The sequence below is a fragment of the Ursus arctos genome, unplaced genomic scaffold, assembly GCF_023065955.2.
Source record: "Ursus arctos isolate Adak ecotype North America unplaced genomic scaffold, UrsArc2.0 scaffold_2, whole genome shotgun sequence".
Classification (NCBI taxonomy): domain Eukaryota; kingdom Metazoa; phylum Chordata; class Mammalia; order Carnivora; family Ursidae; genus Ursus; species Ursus arctos.
The window spans coordinates 31,486,711-31,499,538 of NW_026622874.1; the positions used below are offsets into that span (position 1 = coordinate 31,486,711).

Here is a 12,828-nt window from a genome sequence, read left to right on the forward strand (position 1 = left end):
CTATTTTCTTTCCCCAAGTCCTTGAAGAGGATGACTTTGATAAGATGGCCAATATTCATACAGGGGCTTCCTGAGTTCTCTCCTGTGGGAGAGTCTTATTCTCATGTGCTCTTTCCATTCAGGTTTCCCTAGGACCCGGAGCCCACTTGACTTTCTCAGACCACTGCACATCCTCGTGCAGAGTTTACTGAGCTGCCCGAGGTGACACGTTCCAACCTTGTCTGGGAAGAAAAGTATCGATGTACAACCAGCTGAGCAAGCATTTGTCCGGGATGAAATGCTGTTCTGAGACGTGGAACTTCTAGAGCTAAAACAAGGAGAATCCTGGAAAACTACAGTGGTTGGTCACCCTACAACATTCCAGAACCTTCTCCTTGAAGATTCGCCCCCACACCCAGTGGTTTTTCTCTTAGAAACTGGAGCAGGACGCCGGTCTCATAGGTATTTATCTTCTCAGTACAACTTGCAGAGATCTCATGGTCTGTGTTTCTAAGGTTTTCCAAGGGGTCAAGCTTGTGAAGTTTTAAGTTTTGCAAATCTGACATATTCACTAAGGCCATTTTTCCTATCCGTTTCCTTGCGGTGGCATAGTCTATAAACTGTCCCATGTGATGTTCCCTTTTTGTGAGAAAGATTCCCTTAATCTTGGAAGGACCAGATATTGTAATGGAAAGAAAGTGGATTTTTGGAAGCTTAAAGCTCTTCTGGTGGATTCTGGTTTCACCATATACTAGTTGTGGTAGTCAGTGCAATGTGTTCACCACGTTCTACTGTGTTTTCCTCTTCTGGACACATAGGAAGATCCCTTAGGCGCCCTCTGAACGGTTCTGGCCAATAGGTTGTAAGCCGAGTGACTGTGTCACTTTAGAGCTGAAGCACGGAATATGAGAGAGCTTCTCCATGCTCCTCTGTCCTTGCTGTCATGACCGTGAAGGCCACGTGGCCTTGTTGGTGCGGCTACAAGACGGCAGAAGTCCCTGAGTGCCTGTAGAACAGAGGACCTCTCCCCTCACCATCGTCTCCCATCTTACTTTGTGTGAGCAACAGACGAATGTTTGTTGTGTTACAGCTGCTGAGATTTTGTGCTTAGTTTATCACTGGCAATGAAAAACGCCAGTTCTGCGTCTTCCTCTCCTTGGGTTACCCTAATAAAATAGCATGAATTGGGTGGCTTAAGCAACAGACATTTATTTCTCACGGTTCTAGGAGAGGAGAAGGCCAAGGCCAACTGGTGCTCGTGAGAGCTGGCTTCCTGGAGTCAGACAGGTGGCTCTTTGTTCTCTGTGGAGGCAGAGCCTTGGTGTCCCCTCCTCTTCTTATAAGGGCACTAATCCCATTAGGGGGACTCCACCCGGATGACCTCATCTAGACCTAAGTACCTCCCAAAGCCTAATACCTAATACCTAATACCATCACATTGGGGTTAGGGTTTCAACATATGAATGGGTGGGAGAAGCATATTCAGTTCCTAACACCTTGTAATCTTGTCAAGCTACCTAATAATGCTGATGCTTTAAAAAAGGGAAGTAATATCTCCTTCAAAGAGCCATCTTAAAGAGCTAAATAAATGAGATACTGTAGATGTGGTGTTTAGAATGGTTCCTCATGCATACCAAGAGCAGAAAAACATTTTGTTCCCTTTTGTTCTTTTAGGAAAATATGCAGATGTTTCTTTCTGGAGTAATACTTAACCAAAGGAGTAAATACAACGTCTCCTGTCCAGGGAAGCATACACAGAGTCTCCAGAAGATGCAGGTAGGCCCATCTCTGTACTGTTGTTTGTCTCTTGATCTTTCCCCTGGAGTGGTCTTTGATCAAGGAACCTGTGCCCACAACAGGCCACCATGGTGTCAGACATTGGACACCAGGACCTCCCCACCCCTTCACTTCTAAACATCATATTTTAGGAAAATTGTTGACAGGTGGGGGAACTTCTAGAGGAAGGTGAGCAGGTTAGGAAAAGCCTGGAAGCCATGGGGGTGGGTGAACAGCCTACTACAAGTAAGGTTGCCAGGTTTAGCAAATAAAAATATGAGAAGCCCAGTAACATTAGAATTTCAGATAAACAGTGGATCCCATTTTAGTAGATAAGTTGCGCCATGCAATCTTTTTATCTGAGATTCAGATTTCACTGGGATCCCTGTATTTTATCTGGCAGTGCTGGCCACAAGGATTGTGGAGGACAGTGCACACACATCACACAGAGACGCCACATCGCACTTGGGAGCACAAATGTGTATTTATACTTGGCTCCCGGGAGCTGCTGGGTATGCAGATTTCTGAGTGAGCAAGGGGGAAGGAAGTTCAGAATTAGGTGTGTTATTCTGGGAGAACTGCATGGGAAAGGCAAATTTGGGTGAGGGTGGGAGTTTTTGGTTATCCTCACTTCTTCCTTCCCCTCAAAATATCGATAGATGAGAACAGGCTCTTTTGATTTGCCCTAAGACATACGAGCGGGAAGATAAGGTGCTGGTAATTACTTAGTACTTTTTCTACCTTCCCTCTCTTTTGGCTTGTCCTTCCTTACACATTTATTAGTACATACATTTATTGAGGAACTATGCTAAGGGCTTTCTTGACAGAAGAAATCGAATAGCCCCAAGAAGCCATATTTCTTAAGAAGGGGAAACCGTGTCTTACAAAACCGACAGTAGTTTAGACAACTTCTAGTGAACTCCGGGGCAGTCTGTGGTTTTAGTGGAAGGGGTGCGGGGCACAGGAGGGAGCAAAGAGGATGGATTAATAACTTGTGGAGGAACAAAAATTACCATCCTTACCCCAATACTTGTAACTTTATGTTTACTGATTATTCTAGCAAAATATGCTCATTGTGGAAGATGAGAGCATGCAGAGGAATAGAAAGAGACGGGAAATGTTAGTGTGTTGAATATTTTCTCCCTGGCTTCTCTCTGAGTATTAGTTTTCTTTAGAGTTAAGTAGATTTTATATACATTTATTTTCTAATCACCCCTTCAGTATCCCATAAACATGTCCCTCTTTATTGGTATTAAATCTGTTATCAATATTTTAGGTCAGAAGGGTGTCAGGATTTGTTTTTTTTTTTTTTTTAAGATTTTATTTATTTATTTGACAGAGACAGATAGCGAGAGAGGGAACACAAGCAGGGGGAGTGGGAGTGGGAGAGGCAGGCTTCCTGCTGAGCAGGGAGCCTGATCCGGGGCTCGATCCCAGGACCCTGGGATCATGACCTGAGCTGAAGGCAGACGCTTAACGACTGAGCCACCCAGGCGCCCCAGAAGGGGGTCAGTTTTGACTCATGTTTTCAGGGGAAGGAATGAGGTTGGATAAAGACTCATCACCCTTGTCTGCTAGGATATGGACCAGATATAGATCAGTGTAAGCAAGGCCCCAGGGAAAGTGTAGGTGGCTTTTATCTAGAGCCCTCAGACTTGCTGGGCAAGTTAAAAACAAGACTTCTGTCCAGATTCGCTTAGACTCCTATTCTTATCAGGTGTTGTACTCTGGTTTTACTGAATCTTGATGACCATAAAATAATAGGTCTGTTTTGCTTACGCCTGTTCCTCTGCCCTCTGTTTGTAAACACTCCCCACCCCCTACCCTCTGTCCTTCCCTGTCCAGGAATGCAGGAAGCATCACCCTGCTCTCGGGAGCTTAGCTTTGTTGGCCCCCAGAGCGTCCCCTCATCCCTTCTGGTCCAGATCATGGTTCCCGAGGAGTTTGCAGCCCTTAAGGAAGAGAGCGGAATGCACAAAGCATTCTTGGGTTGGGACCTGGGGCCTCCGTGGACGGCTCGCTGCCCGGTAAGTGAGCTATGCAATGTCTGGATGGGAGTGATATTTGTGTTTTGATAAGAACTGCAGATTCTGCTGATCATTGTCCTTGACACCTGCGTGTGATGCACACGTGGGTACAGACACCCTTTATGGAGGACACACCTGGGCGGGCCAGAAGTTTGCATTGTTTCCTTTATCTTTATAAGGATCCATGAGGTAGATGGCTAATGTCCCCACTGGAGGCAAGTAGCTTTGGTTGTCCAGAGGCACCCAGCTGGTGGGTGCAGAACCAAGAACTTCACCTTCACCCCTCTCACTCTGAGGTCCAGGCTTTAACTAACGCTGTCCATCTTGGAGAGCAGAACATTTTGGAGCTGGAGGGGGCTTCAAAGAAGATTTAAAAACATTGAATGTCCCAGCCGCTCTATAAGCCAATTGAATTTTTGAGTGGGGCCTGGCTTAAGTATATGATTTTGTAAGCTCTGTAAGTAATTCTGGGGGGCAGCCTGGATTAAGAACGAGTAAAATCCAACACCTTTATTTATAAATGATGAAAATGTAACCCAGCGATGAGCTTGCCCTAATTTACACTTTTATTGAGTAGCAGAGCTGGAGCTAGGTCTAGGATTTCCAAGATGTTCAAGTCCATACATGGACCCTGTGTGGCCACAAGCACTGCTGGGAGGTGATGATTAAAAGCCTTGAGTTGGGGTTGATTCTAGACATGAAGCCAGATACACCCATGCTCCCTTCCCCCTCAGACCACAAGGTGCTCATTTCCCCAGACTCCATCAACAAACGCCAGTTTGAACATTTGGATATTTCGTTTGTCGTTCTACTGGCCCTTTCAGGGATCATATTTAGAGTTCTAAAGTCCTGTTTGGCAGCCCTCTGCTAGCTTGGGGAGCAGATCTCCTGGTGCAAATGCCCATGACCCTCGCAGCCATTCCTCTGTGTCTTCCCCAAATGCTTCTGGCCTGCCATGTGGCTGCATGTTGCCCCCTTCAGGCATATCTCTCTCTCCTCTCAGGCTGGGCCATGGCCACTTGGCCAGCTTCACAGAGCATCTCTGTGGCCAAAGGTCTCAGAGGTTGAACTTAGGTTTTGAGAACCTAATGCCCTGAGGGCAGAGATAGAGGCGGCCGGGAGTAGAGGAGGGTGCATGACCATGAGCTGACTTGTCTGCAGGAGGAAGGTCAGGAATCTGGGAGGGCAGTAAAGGTGGTAAAAATGCCAGCGTATTCTTCCCTCTTCTCTGGGAAGCCAGCCAACAATGGGCCAACCATGGGCCAGCGTTCTCCTCCAGCAAGCTGCAGGCTACACTGGGCTGCACCCTCAGGAGGGAAGGGGTGGGGCATTTGGGGGTGTACCATGGGAGGTAAAACAGAAGGAGCTGAGGCTCCTGAGGTGACCCGGGAGCCTGACCTCGGGAGGGGATTCCCCTTCCTGTGGCGAGGCGGAAGTTGTGTCATCCTGCCATAGACGCTTTGTTTGATCTTGTTAGGTCACTGTGATGCTTGTCCGGCTACCTTCTCTTTCCCTTCCTTATAAGGTGTTCCGTCCTCAGCCAGAGCAGCTCCCGGTCAGCATGGCGGGAACACACTGCCTGTAGGTGCCCGAGCCTCTCAGGTGGGGGATCTGGGGGCGAGCCCCTTCCCCATCTCTGCCCACACAAGAGAGGCTGTCGATTTGAAAAACAAACAAGGAGGCAAGGACTGGTGTGCGTTCCGGATGTTTCTACAGCATCGCTGTCTCCCCAGGGGTCCCCAGCTGACACCAGTCCTCCAAGAGTTGAAGCAGGAGCTCAAAGCGGCCTCGTCAGGGATTGGGCCTTGGTTAGGTTTGGGGAACAGGAAGTTCAGAGTCGGGTGGATTCCGGTTAAAGATTAGCGAAGGCAAAGAAAGGGCCTTGAGGCAGCGTTAGAATCTAAGTGATGGTTAAAAATATGAGTGCTGGAGCAGACTGGTCTGGGTCCAAATGACCTCTTCCTCGCTGGACCCAAGTTGCCGAACATGTGCCTCATTGTCTTCATCTGCAAAGTAAGGATAATTCAGTGTCTTCCCCCCCCCCCCCCCCGAGATGTAGTGAGTATAGAATGAGTTAATACATCCAAAGGGTTTAGAACGGTGCCTGGCACACTCCCCGGAGCGCCTGGTGACATGTTAGCTGTAGTTACTTTAGGCTGACTGCCTGATTCTCCCCAGACCTCGGGCCCAAGCTAATGTGTGCCTTCGTCCAGTGGGTGAGGAGGGGTGGGTGGGGCGAGAGAGAAGGGCACCGAGTGGAGTCACCCCATGATGGGCCGGCCAGGCTCCGGTTCTGCCGGCCTCTGCCCGACGCTAGGTTCCTGTCTATGCTCAGTAACACAACAGACTCGCTTTCTTCCTCTGGTTTTTGGAGAGGAGCATGGAGGGGGGACCGGTGTCTGGGCTTCTGAGCTGTTGTGCACGTGTGGAGGGCCACGCCAGCTTGAGTCAGGTGGCGAATCCCCAGGGATGTTCCTGGAGCCTACCCCATCCCGCAGACGAGGACTCAGATGTGACTCACTCAGTCTGGGCCTGAGTCACCGGTGGCCCTTCCTCTACCACCTGCGGTTCGACATGCGCAGCCTGGACCAGGCTCTCATCCTCCTTCACCTCTTCCCTCCATTCCTCTCTCCTTCTCTCCTTTCCTTGTTCTCTATCCCTTGATCCCCCATTGATCAGATCCTGGTGTCCCTGACAGATGGATAACGGAGATGGGGGCTTCTAATGCCTCCCCCACACCCTGTCAGACATTGCTGGGAAGGACCGAGAAGTGCACAGGATACTGCCCACATCGGCCTGGTGGCATCGCCGTGATCTGAGGGTCGGTGCCTCCCAAAGAGTCCTGTCTCTGCAGCTGAGCGCTGCCGGAATTTCCGCTCTTAGCCGTCGTTCTGGTGACCGAACAGCCGGGCTGTCCCCTCTGAGAATGCAAGCGCACCCACAGTGCATGGGGACCCCTTAAACTACATCGGTTATTTACCCTTCAGGGTGAACCTCTTCGCTACACAGAGAGTGAGCATCTACTGTGCCAAGCACTGTTCTCGGCACTTGGAAAACAGTAGTGGACAAAAAGTGGACAAAAATCTCTACCTCCTTGGACCTGATATTCTGATGGGAGGAGTCAGAAAATAAACATGATAAATAGATATATAGTTGGTTTGAGGTGGTAAGTCTTACCAACCACAGAGACCCAGTCTACCCATAATGAGGGGAGGTGGCCTTGGGAATGGGATGGGGCGGGGAAGTTGGTTGTCATTTTAAATATGGTGGTCACCATTGAGAAAGCAGCATTTGAACAGAGACTTGAAAGAGGTAAGACAGTTAGCCTCGGAGACGCCTAGGGGAACGGTGTTCTGGTGTTCTGGGCCAGAGAGAGCACCTGGGGCCAGAGCCCGAGGGCAGAAGCAGTGACTTGGGGGCCCCGCACCTGGTGTTTGGGTCATGCAGGGCCTCACAGACTCTCTCTGAGGGCTTTGGCTTTGACCCTGACCGTAACGGGGAGCTGGTGCAGGGTTCCGAACAGGGGCATGACATGACCTGTTGTGTGGGGTCTACTGCAGGACCAGCTGGAGGCTATCACAGAAGTCCGGGGAAGAGAGGCTCGGGGCAAGAGGGTGGGCGTTGCCTTTGGAAGGGGAACTACCGTTTCCTGATAGCATGATGCGGGTGCAAGAGAAACGGGAGTCAAGGAACGCTTGGCCAGCCGCTTCCCTGAGCGCAAGTTCTGATGAGCCAGGTCTGCTGCTGAGGCCGAGGGCCGCAGAATAGGATGATGGGAAGCAGGGCAAGAGGGGACCCACAGGGTGACTGGGGCACAGTAGTGATGCCCCTACCTGCCCTTTAGCCCTGGCCAGGTCCTAACCTTGTCTCGGGTTCTGTTTTAGGCTTCTTGTCTCTGAACAAATTGGATTCTGAAGTTCAAAGCCTGAGCCTGGGGCCCTGCCATGGGGGTGGGGGGGATGTCTAGATTCCCCCCCCCCCCTCATAGTGCTTAGTGTCGCTGAGGAGTGAGGCTGACTGGGCTGCCCTTGGGGTCTGCAGAAATGATGTCCTGGACTGGGCCCGGAGTGTGTAGGGCCCAAACAGAGCAATTGCCACTTTCCTCTGTGAAGCCAAACCACTGCTGGGACCTGCCCCAGCCTGTGAAGTCTGAGACTCTAAAGGCTTATTTACCTGGGCTCCCGGCCTCCTAAGAGAGGAGAAGGAGGGGGATTTGAAGGGCTCCAGCCACTCAGTGTGCGGCCTACCACACACCGCCCCGCCTCGTCTGAGGATCTGGGATTGCGACACCGGCTCCTTCTGCTGGTTAACTATTAATGAGTTCTTTGTCACATCCTCTTTCCTGGTGGTAGGCAGCGGAGGGGGCAGTTCCAGGAGGGTGAAGGCTTCCTGGAAGCCTTGAGTTCAGGGAGCTGGAGAAGTGGAAACAGACAGGCAGGTGGGCTCCAAACCCCGAGGTGGGGGTGGGGGGAGCAGCAGTGCTGTTTCTCTGGAGGACGTGCTGGGGGTCTCTCTGGGTACTTGTTGCAGCGGCTGGCCCATGGACAGAAGCTGCTCCTGCTGACTCGGGCTGGCGGAGTCCTGGAATTCTTACAGGGGTCTAGACACTAACATTAGCGGAGTATCTGTTACGCGTGTAAACAACTGAACGCCCATTTGCTAATTACAAGACTTCCCCCGCCCATCTAAACTTATTGGACTAAGAACTGAAGGGTTAGAAGTGCCCGGTTTAATCCACATTTTCCCCTGTAAGGGTTCTCAAACCAACTTCTTGGACTTAACCCTCAAACTGTAGAGAACTTTCTATAGTTCTCTATAGAGAACTGTTCGGGGGCCACTGACAGCCTGGACTGGGTAGATAGGAGTCTCCTTTAAATAGACACTTCGAGGCAATGGTTTTCCAAAACAATGCCCCGCAGGCTCTCCTGCACTGCAGGGCCAAGGTCCAGACTGGGTGACCTTCCACTCTCTCTAAAAGCCCCCTGACCCTCACCTGGGGGACGAGTGTCCTCTGAGACCAGCCTCTCGGTCTAGGCCTGTTACTGCCGTATCCAGTGGCCCTCAGGCAGAATTGCACCCAGAAACCCACACAGGAAGCTGTTCTCGGGCCAGGTGGGGGGCGGGCGAGGAAGCTGGTCTAGTTATGCTTCAGGTCAGGTCTGTTTGCTGGCCCTCCAGGCTGGCATTCCTGCCCGGGAAGGGAGGGGCTAGGAGACCAGCCCTTAGGAAGCTGGGGGCATGACTCACAGGTAGTTACCTGTCCTAGGGCTCCCTGCCAACCTGCAGAGCAATCCAGAGGGGAGGCCTTTCGAGTTTATTCCTGTTTATTCCTCTTAAGCTTTCCTTGGGTGAGTTGCGCTTTGACCCCTCCCTGAGGAACCTAAAGCTCCTGCAAATCATCCCCCCCCCCCCCGCCCCCACTCCAAGCAGGGATTTTCCACTTTTTTAGTTTTCCCTTGGGAGGGGGTCTGGTGCTTTCCAGGGTCCTGGATGTTTGGGTCTTTTCACCTTGTAGCCCAGTGACAGGTCTGGGCAATAACACCCTACAGACAAGCCCTGATCTTTGTGTCCTCTGCGTGGTCTTCTGTCCAGGGCTGTCCAGGACACAAGATGAAGCTGACCCCTGTGGGCCTTGGAGAAGTGCCAGGTGCAGTGCCTGTCACAAATGTGAGTGCCCTTCCCTGCCGCCTGGGGCTTTCTGTTTGCAGCGGCTCCCTTCACCACCAGCCCCGCCCCGCCCGCCCCCACAGGCACCTACAGGCAGCTGGGGACTGATGAGCTTGCTCTGAGGCCTCTGAGACCGACCCACCTGCCCAGTCCTGTCCTGGGGGGTGGGGGTGCAGTGACGGCAGATGGGCGTGCCAGCCGCCAGATTCCTGAGACCCGCCCTGCAGTGGATGACGCCCAGGCGAGGAGTCTCCAGAGGTGAGGCCGTTCTTTAAAAACTGGGAGCCAGGAGAGGAGACCCCACATTCAAGGGGTGCTCTTGGAGGCCATCTGGAGAAAGCAGAGCAGCAGCACGGAGCGAGGTATGTTACCTGCCTTCCCCTGCCCGATGGGGGCCAGGCGTGGGAGCAGGGCTGTCAGTGTCCCTGGGCGTCTGGGGCCTCGCTGCAGGGCCTGATTCATTCCTTGTTCAGGGAGGTCACTGGAGCAGGCGCGCTCACCTGCAAAGGCTAGGTTAAATGTCTGCCATTGTTTGAGTTGCTTTTTCACATCTGCTAAGTGTCTCAGTGACTTAGAAGAAAGCAGCTTCAGATCCGGACTGAGCACAAAGAGAAGTGTAAAGTGTGGGCTGGCCCAGCTAGAGCTCTTCCAAGGGCCACTCCGATGCCTGCTTGTGGGGGATTCCAACCCCGGGGGCGGGAGGGCAGATAGCACTGGATGAAAACCAAAAAGTGGGTCTCCCTCTTGGGCCGTGATTAGCTGTGCAACCTCAGGCCACCTGTCTCTTCCCTGGGGCCCCTGACTCTTCTGGGAGGGGGTTGGAAGGCATGGTTTCCAGGCATTTGCATGTGTGATGTAAAGACACCAGGAGCCCCAGCCCCTCCCTGCTCCTGCCTTTTCTACCCCCCTCAGTCTGTGGCTGTCATTGGGGCAGAGCATGCGTCCAAACCAAGGCAGAGGTGGGCACTGCATGATCAGGGGTGGGGGCATGCCTCTGCAGGGTTGGCCTGCCTGCCTCCTGGAGGGACCCTTCCAGGATCCAGCCTCAGCCTCCAGAAGCCCTGCTGTGGGGCTGTCCTCCTGCACAGCCCCAGGCCCTAAAGGGAGACATTTTGAGTTGTTTCCAGTTCAGATGAAATCCTCACTCCCTTTTTAAATTCTGCCAGGCTTCCCTGTCTCCCCATCGTATCCCAGCGACCTGCTTAGCTCAGAGCTGTGGTCACCACAGCCTCACCCTCAGGGAGTCCTGGGTGGTATTGGAGACTATGCCAGGCGCAGAGAGGCCTCGCCTCCAGGCCCTCGGACACTTTGACCCACTCACCTTTGGGCCTGCAGACGGGGCCCAGCCCTGAGAAAGGCCGGTTCTGTTTCTTGGGGCAGCAGCAAGGCCTCGGACTTTGCTATAACTCCTCCCCTGCAAAGGGCCAGCTCTTTTCTGCTCCCCGCATTGTCTTTATGACTGTGTGAGCAGGGAAGGGCCTACCCTCTTTCCCTCCCATCTCAGAGCGGGGAAGATGAAGTCTGGGAGGGGATGGCATTTTCCCAGGGTACACTGTGAGTCACATGCCAGCTGGGACAGGGGTCCAGGGGTCTGGTATTTTCCAAGCTTTTGGCTACAAATGTACCTGCTGCTTAGAGGCACCCTAGGTCAGGACCCTGAGTAAAGGGCGCTGGTGCGCCTTAGGGTTTGCATTGTTTTCTCCAGGCTACTTTGCCCTCCCTAGGTGCGGTAATCTCAGGGGATTCCCCCACTGGCTGAAGATGAGGCCACTCCTTCTCCTGTGCTTTGGTAAGAATCCCTTCCCATCCTTCCAGGCCCTGGTCTATAGCAGGGAGGGGACAGCCATGGGTGGGAGGATAGTGTACCAAAGTGTGAGCATCATCTGTCACCCTGTCGTCCTTCAGCTTGGAACACTTGCCTCCTGGGGCACCCATGGGGTTTCTCTGCTCCTTTGGGCCTTTGGGAAAGACGATTCCCTGCCTCTCTAGAGAGGCTCCCAAGTGTCTTCTTAGTCCTACCTGGGGTGGCTCATGGTTCCCCAAGTGCCCTGCCCAGCTAATTGCCCAGCCTTTCACTCTCTCGCTGGTTCCAGAGCCATCATGGCTGGGTTTTACAGTGGACTGCAGCCAGGCACTCATGAAGTGTGGCTGAGTCCACTTTGCAGATAAAGGAACAGAAAGCACGCCGGCATCTCCCAGTCTTGCACAAATGGTGAGCTGCCAGCCCTGCTCTGGCTGCCGGCAGAGGCCAGCCTGCAAGTGAAGGGATTGAGGAGTGTGTCCTGGTGGCTGAGCCTGTGCCTGTAACTTGATTCTAAAAAGCCACAGATGGAGGCCACATTTCAGGATCATCCCAGGGTTTCTGATGGCCAGCATTTCTCCTTCTTTCCTTTTTAAATTACGGGTTGCAGAACACGAAATCCACTTTTTTTACCTAACAACATCAGGATTCCAGTCCTTACCTCCACCACCGGTGGGAGCATGTGTGAGGGAAGGGGTCCAGTCTTGGTGATTTACGCTTCCCTGGGGGAACACTGGGGTGGCCTGGTGGGCTCTCCTCTGTCTAGGCTATTCCCCAGCACCCCTGTGATTTCAGTCTGGCCCGGCCTCCTGTGTGCCCAGCAAGCCTGCTCCCGTGGGGCCTGCTATCCACCTGTTGGGGACCTGCTCATCGGGAGGACCCGGTTTCTCCGAGCTTCATCCACCTGCGGACTGACCAAGCCTGAGACCTACTGCACCCAGTATGGCGAGGTAGGTCCTAGCACCAGGGCCTCCAGGACTGGAGAAGACGGGGTGCGGTGGGGTGGGTGAGCCTGCCTGCTGTTCACAGAATGCCTAGAGTGTCTTTGGGATAGCCGCAGCTCCGTGCACTGTGGAGGGTGCAAGAAAAGCCTAAGGCCAGATCTCTGCCTCTAAAGAATTTTCTCCTTCACTGGGTGAGAGAAAACATCCTCAGAATTAGCTGAATGGCCCTCTTCTCCCTTCTGCTTGATAAAGCTGGCGTCTTTCCTCAGTCCTCAGGCAGGGGCAGGACACTTTTTCAAGTCTTGGGAACAGACAATCAGATAACTGTTGATCCATTCGAATGAAGAGTCTAACGTGTTGTCTGTGGTGGGCAAGGTCAAGGCTGAGGGAGCATAGGTGGTGGGATGTGTGCACTGGGTAGTGTTCTTGCCATGGGATGAACTGAGTGGGGCCATGGTCACCGTTTGCCACCATCTCTTTGGCCAGTGTTGGGAAATGAGTGTAAGCAGAGCTAGCGGGAGAATGTTGGATTGTGGGCTGGAGTTGACCTATGTTTTGCAGTTGCCATGTATGAAGAGCCAACTTACTTACCTCTCAGCCTCGTTGGTCCCCTCAAGCAAGTGGGAAACATCCC

At 52.6% G+C, this 12,828-nt stretch overlaps 1 protein-coding gene across 13 annotated transcripts in view; it reads left to right on the forward strand.

Moving 5' to 3' along the window:
- LAMB3 (laminin subunit beta 3) overlaps positions 1–12,828 on the forward strand; it is a 73,039-nt gene that overhangs the window by 25,710 nt on the left and 34,501 nt on the right. For 5 of the 13 annotated variants that reach the window (XM_057314762.1, XM_057314761.1, XM_048224868.2 and 2 more), the window contains exons 2-6: positions 123–441; positions 1,654–1,755; positions 3,601–9,811; positions 11,174–11,238; positions 12,046–12,200. In XM_057314762.1, the coding sequence (XP_057170745.1) occupies positions 11,211–11,238; positions 12,046–12,200 (183 nt within the window). In that variant the 5' untranslated portion in view covers positions 123–441; positions 1,654–1,755; positions 3,601–9,811; positions 11,174–11,210. The other 8 variants (XM_057314760.1, XM_057314764.1, XM_057314765.1 and 5 more) reach the window with 8 other exon arrangements.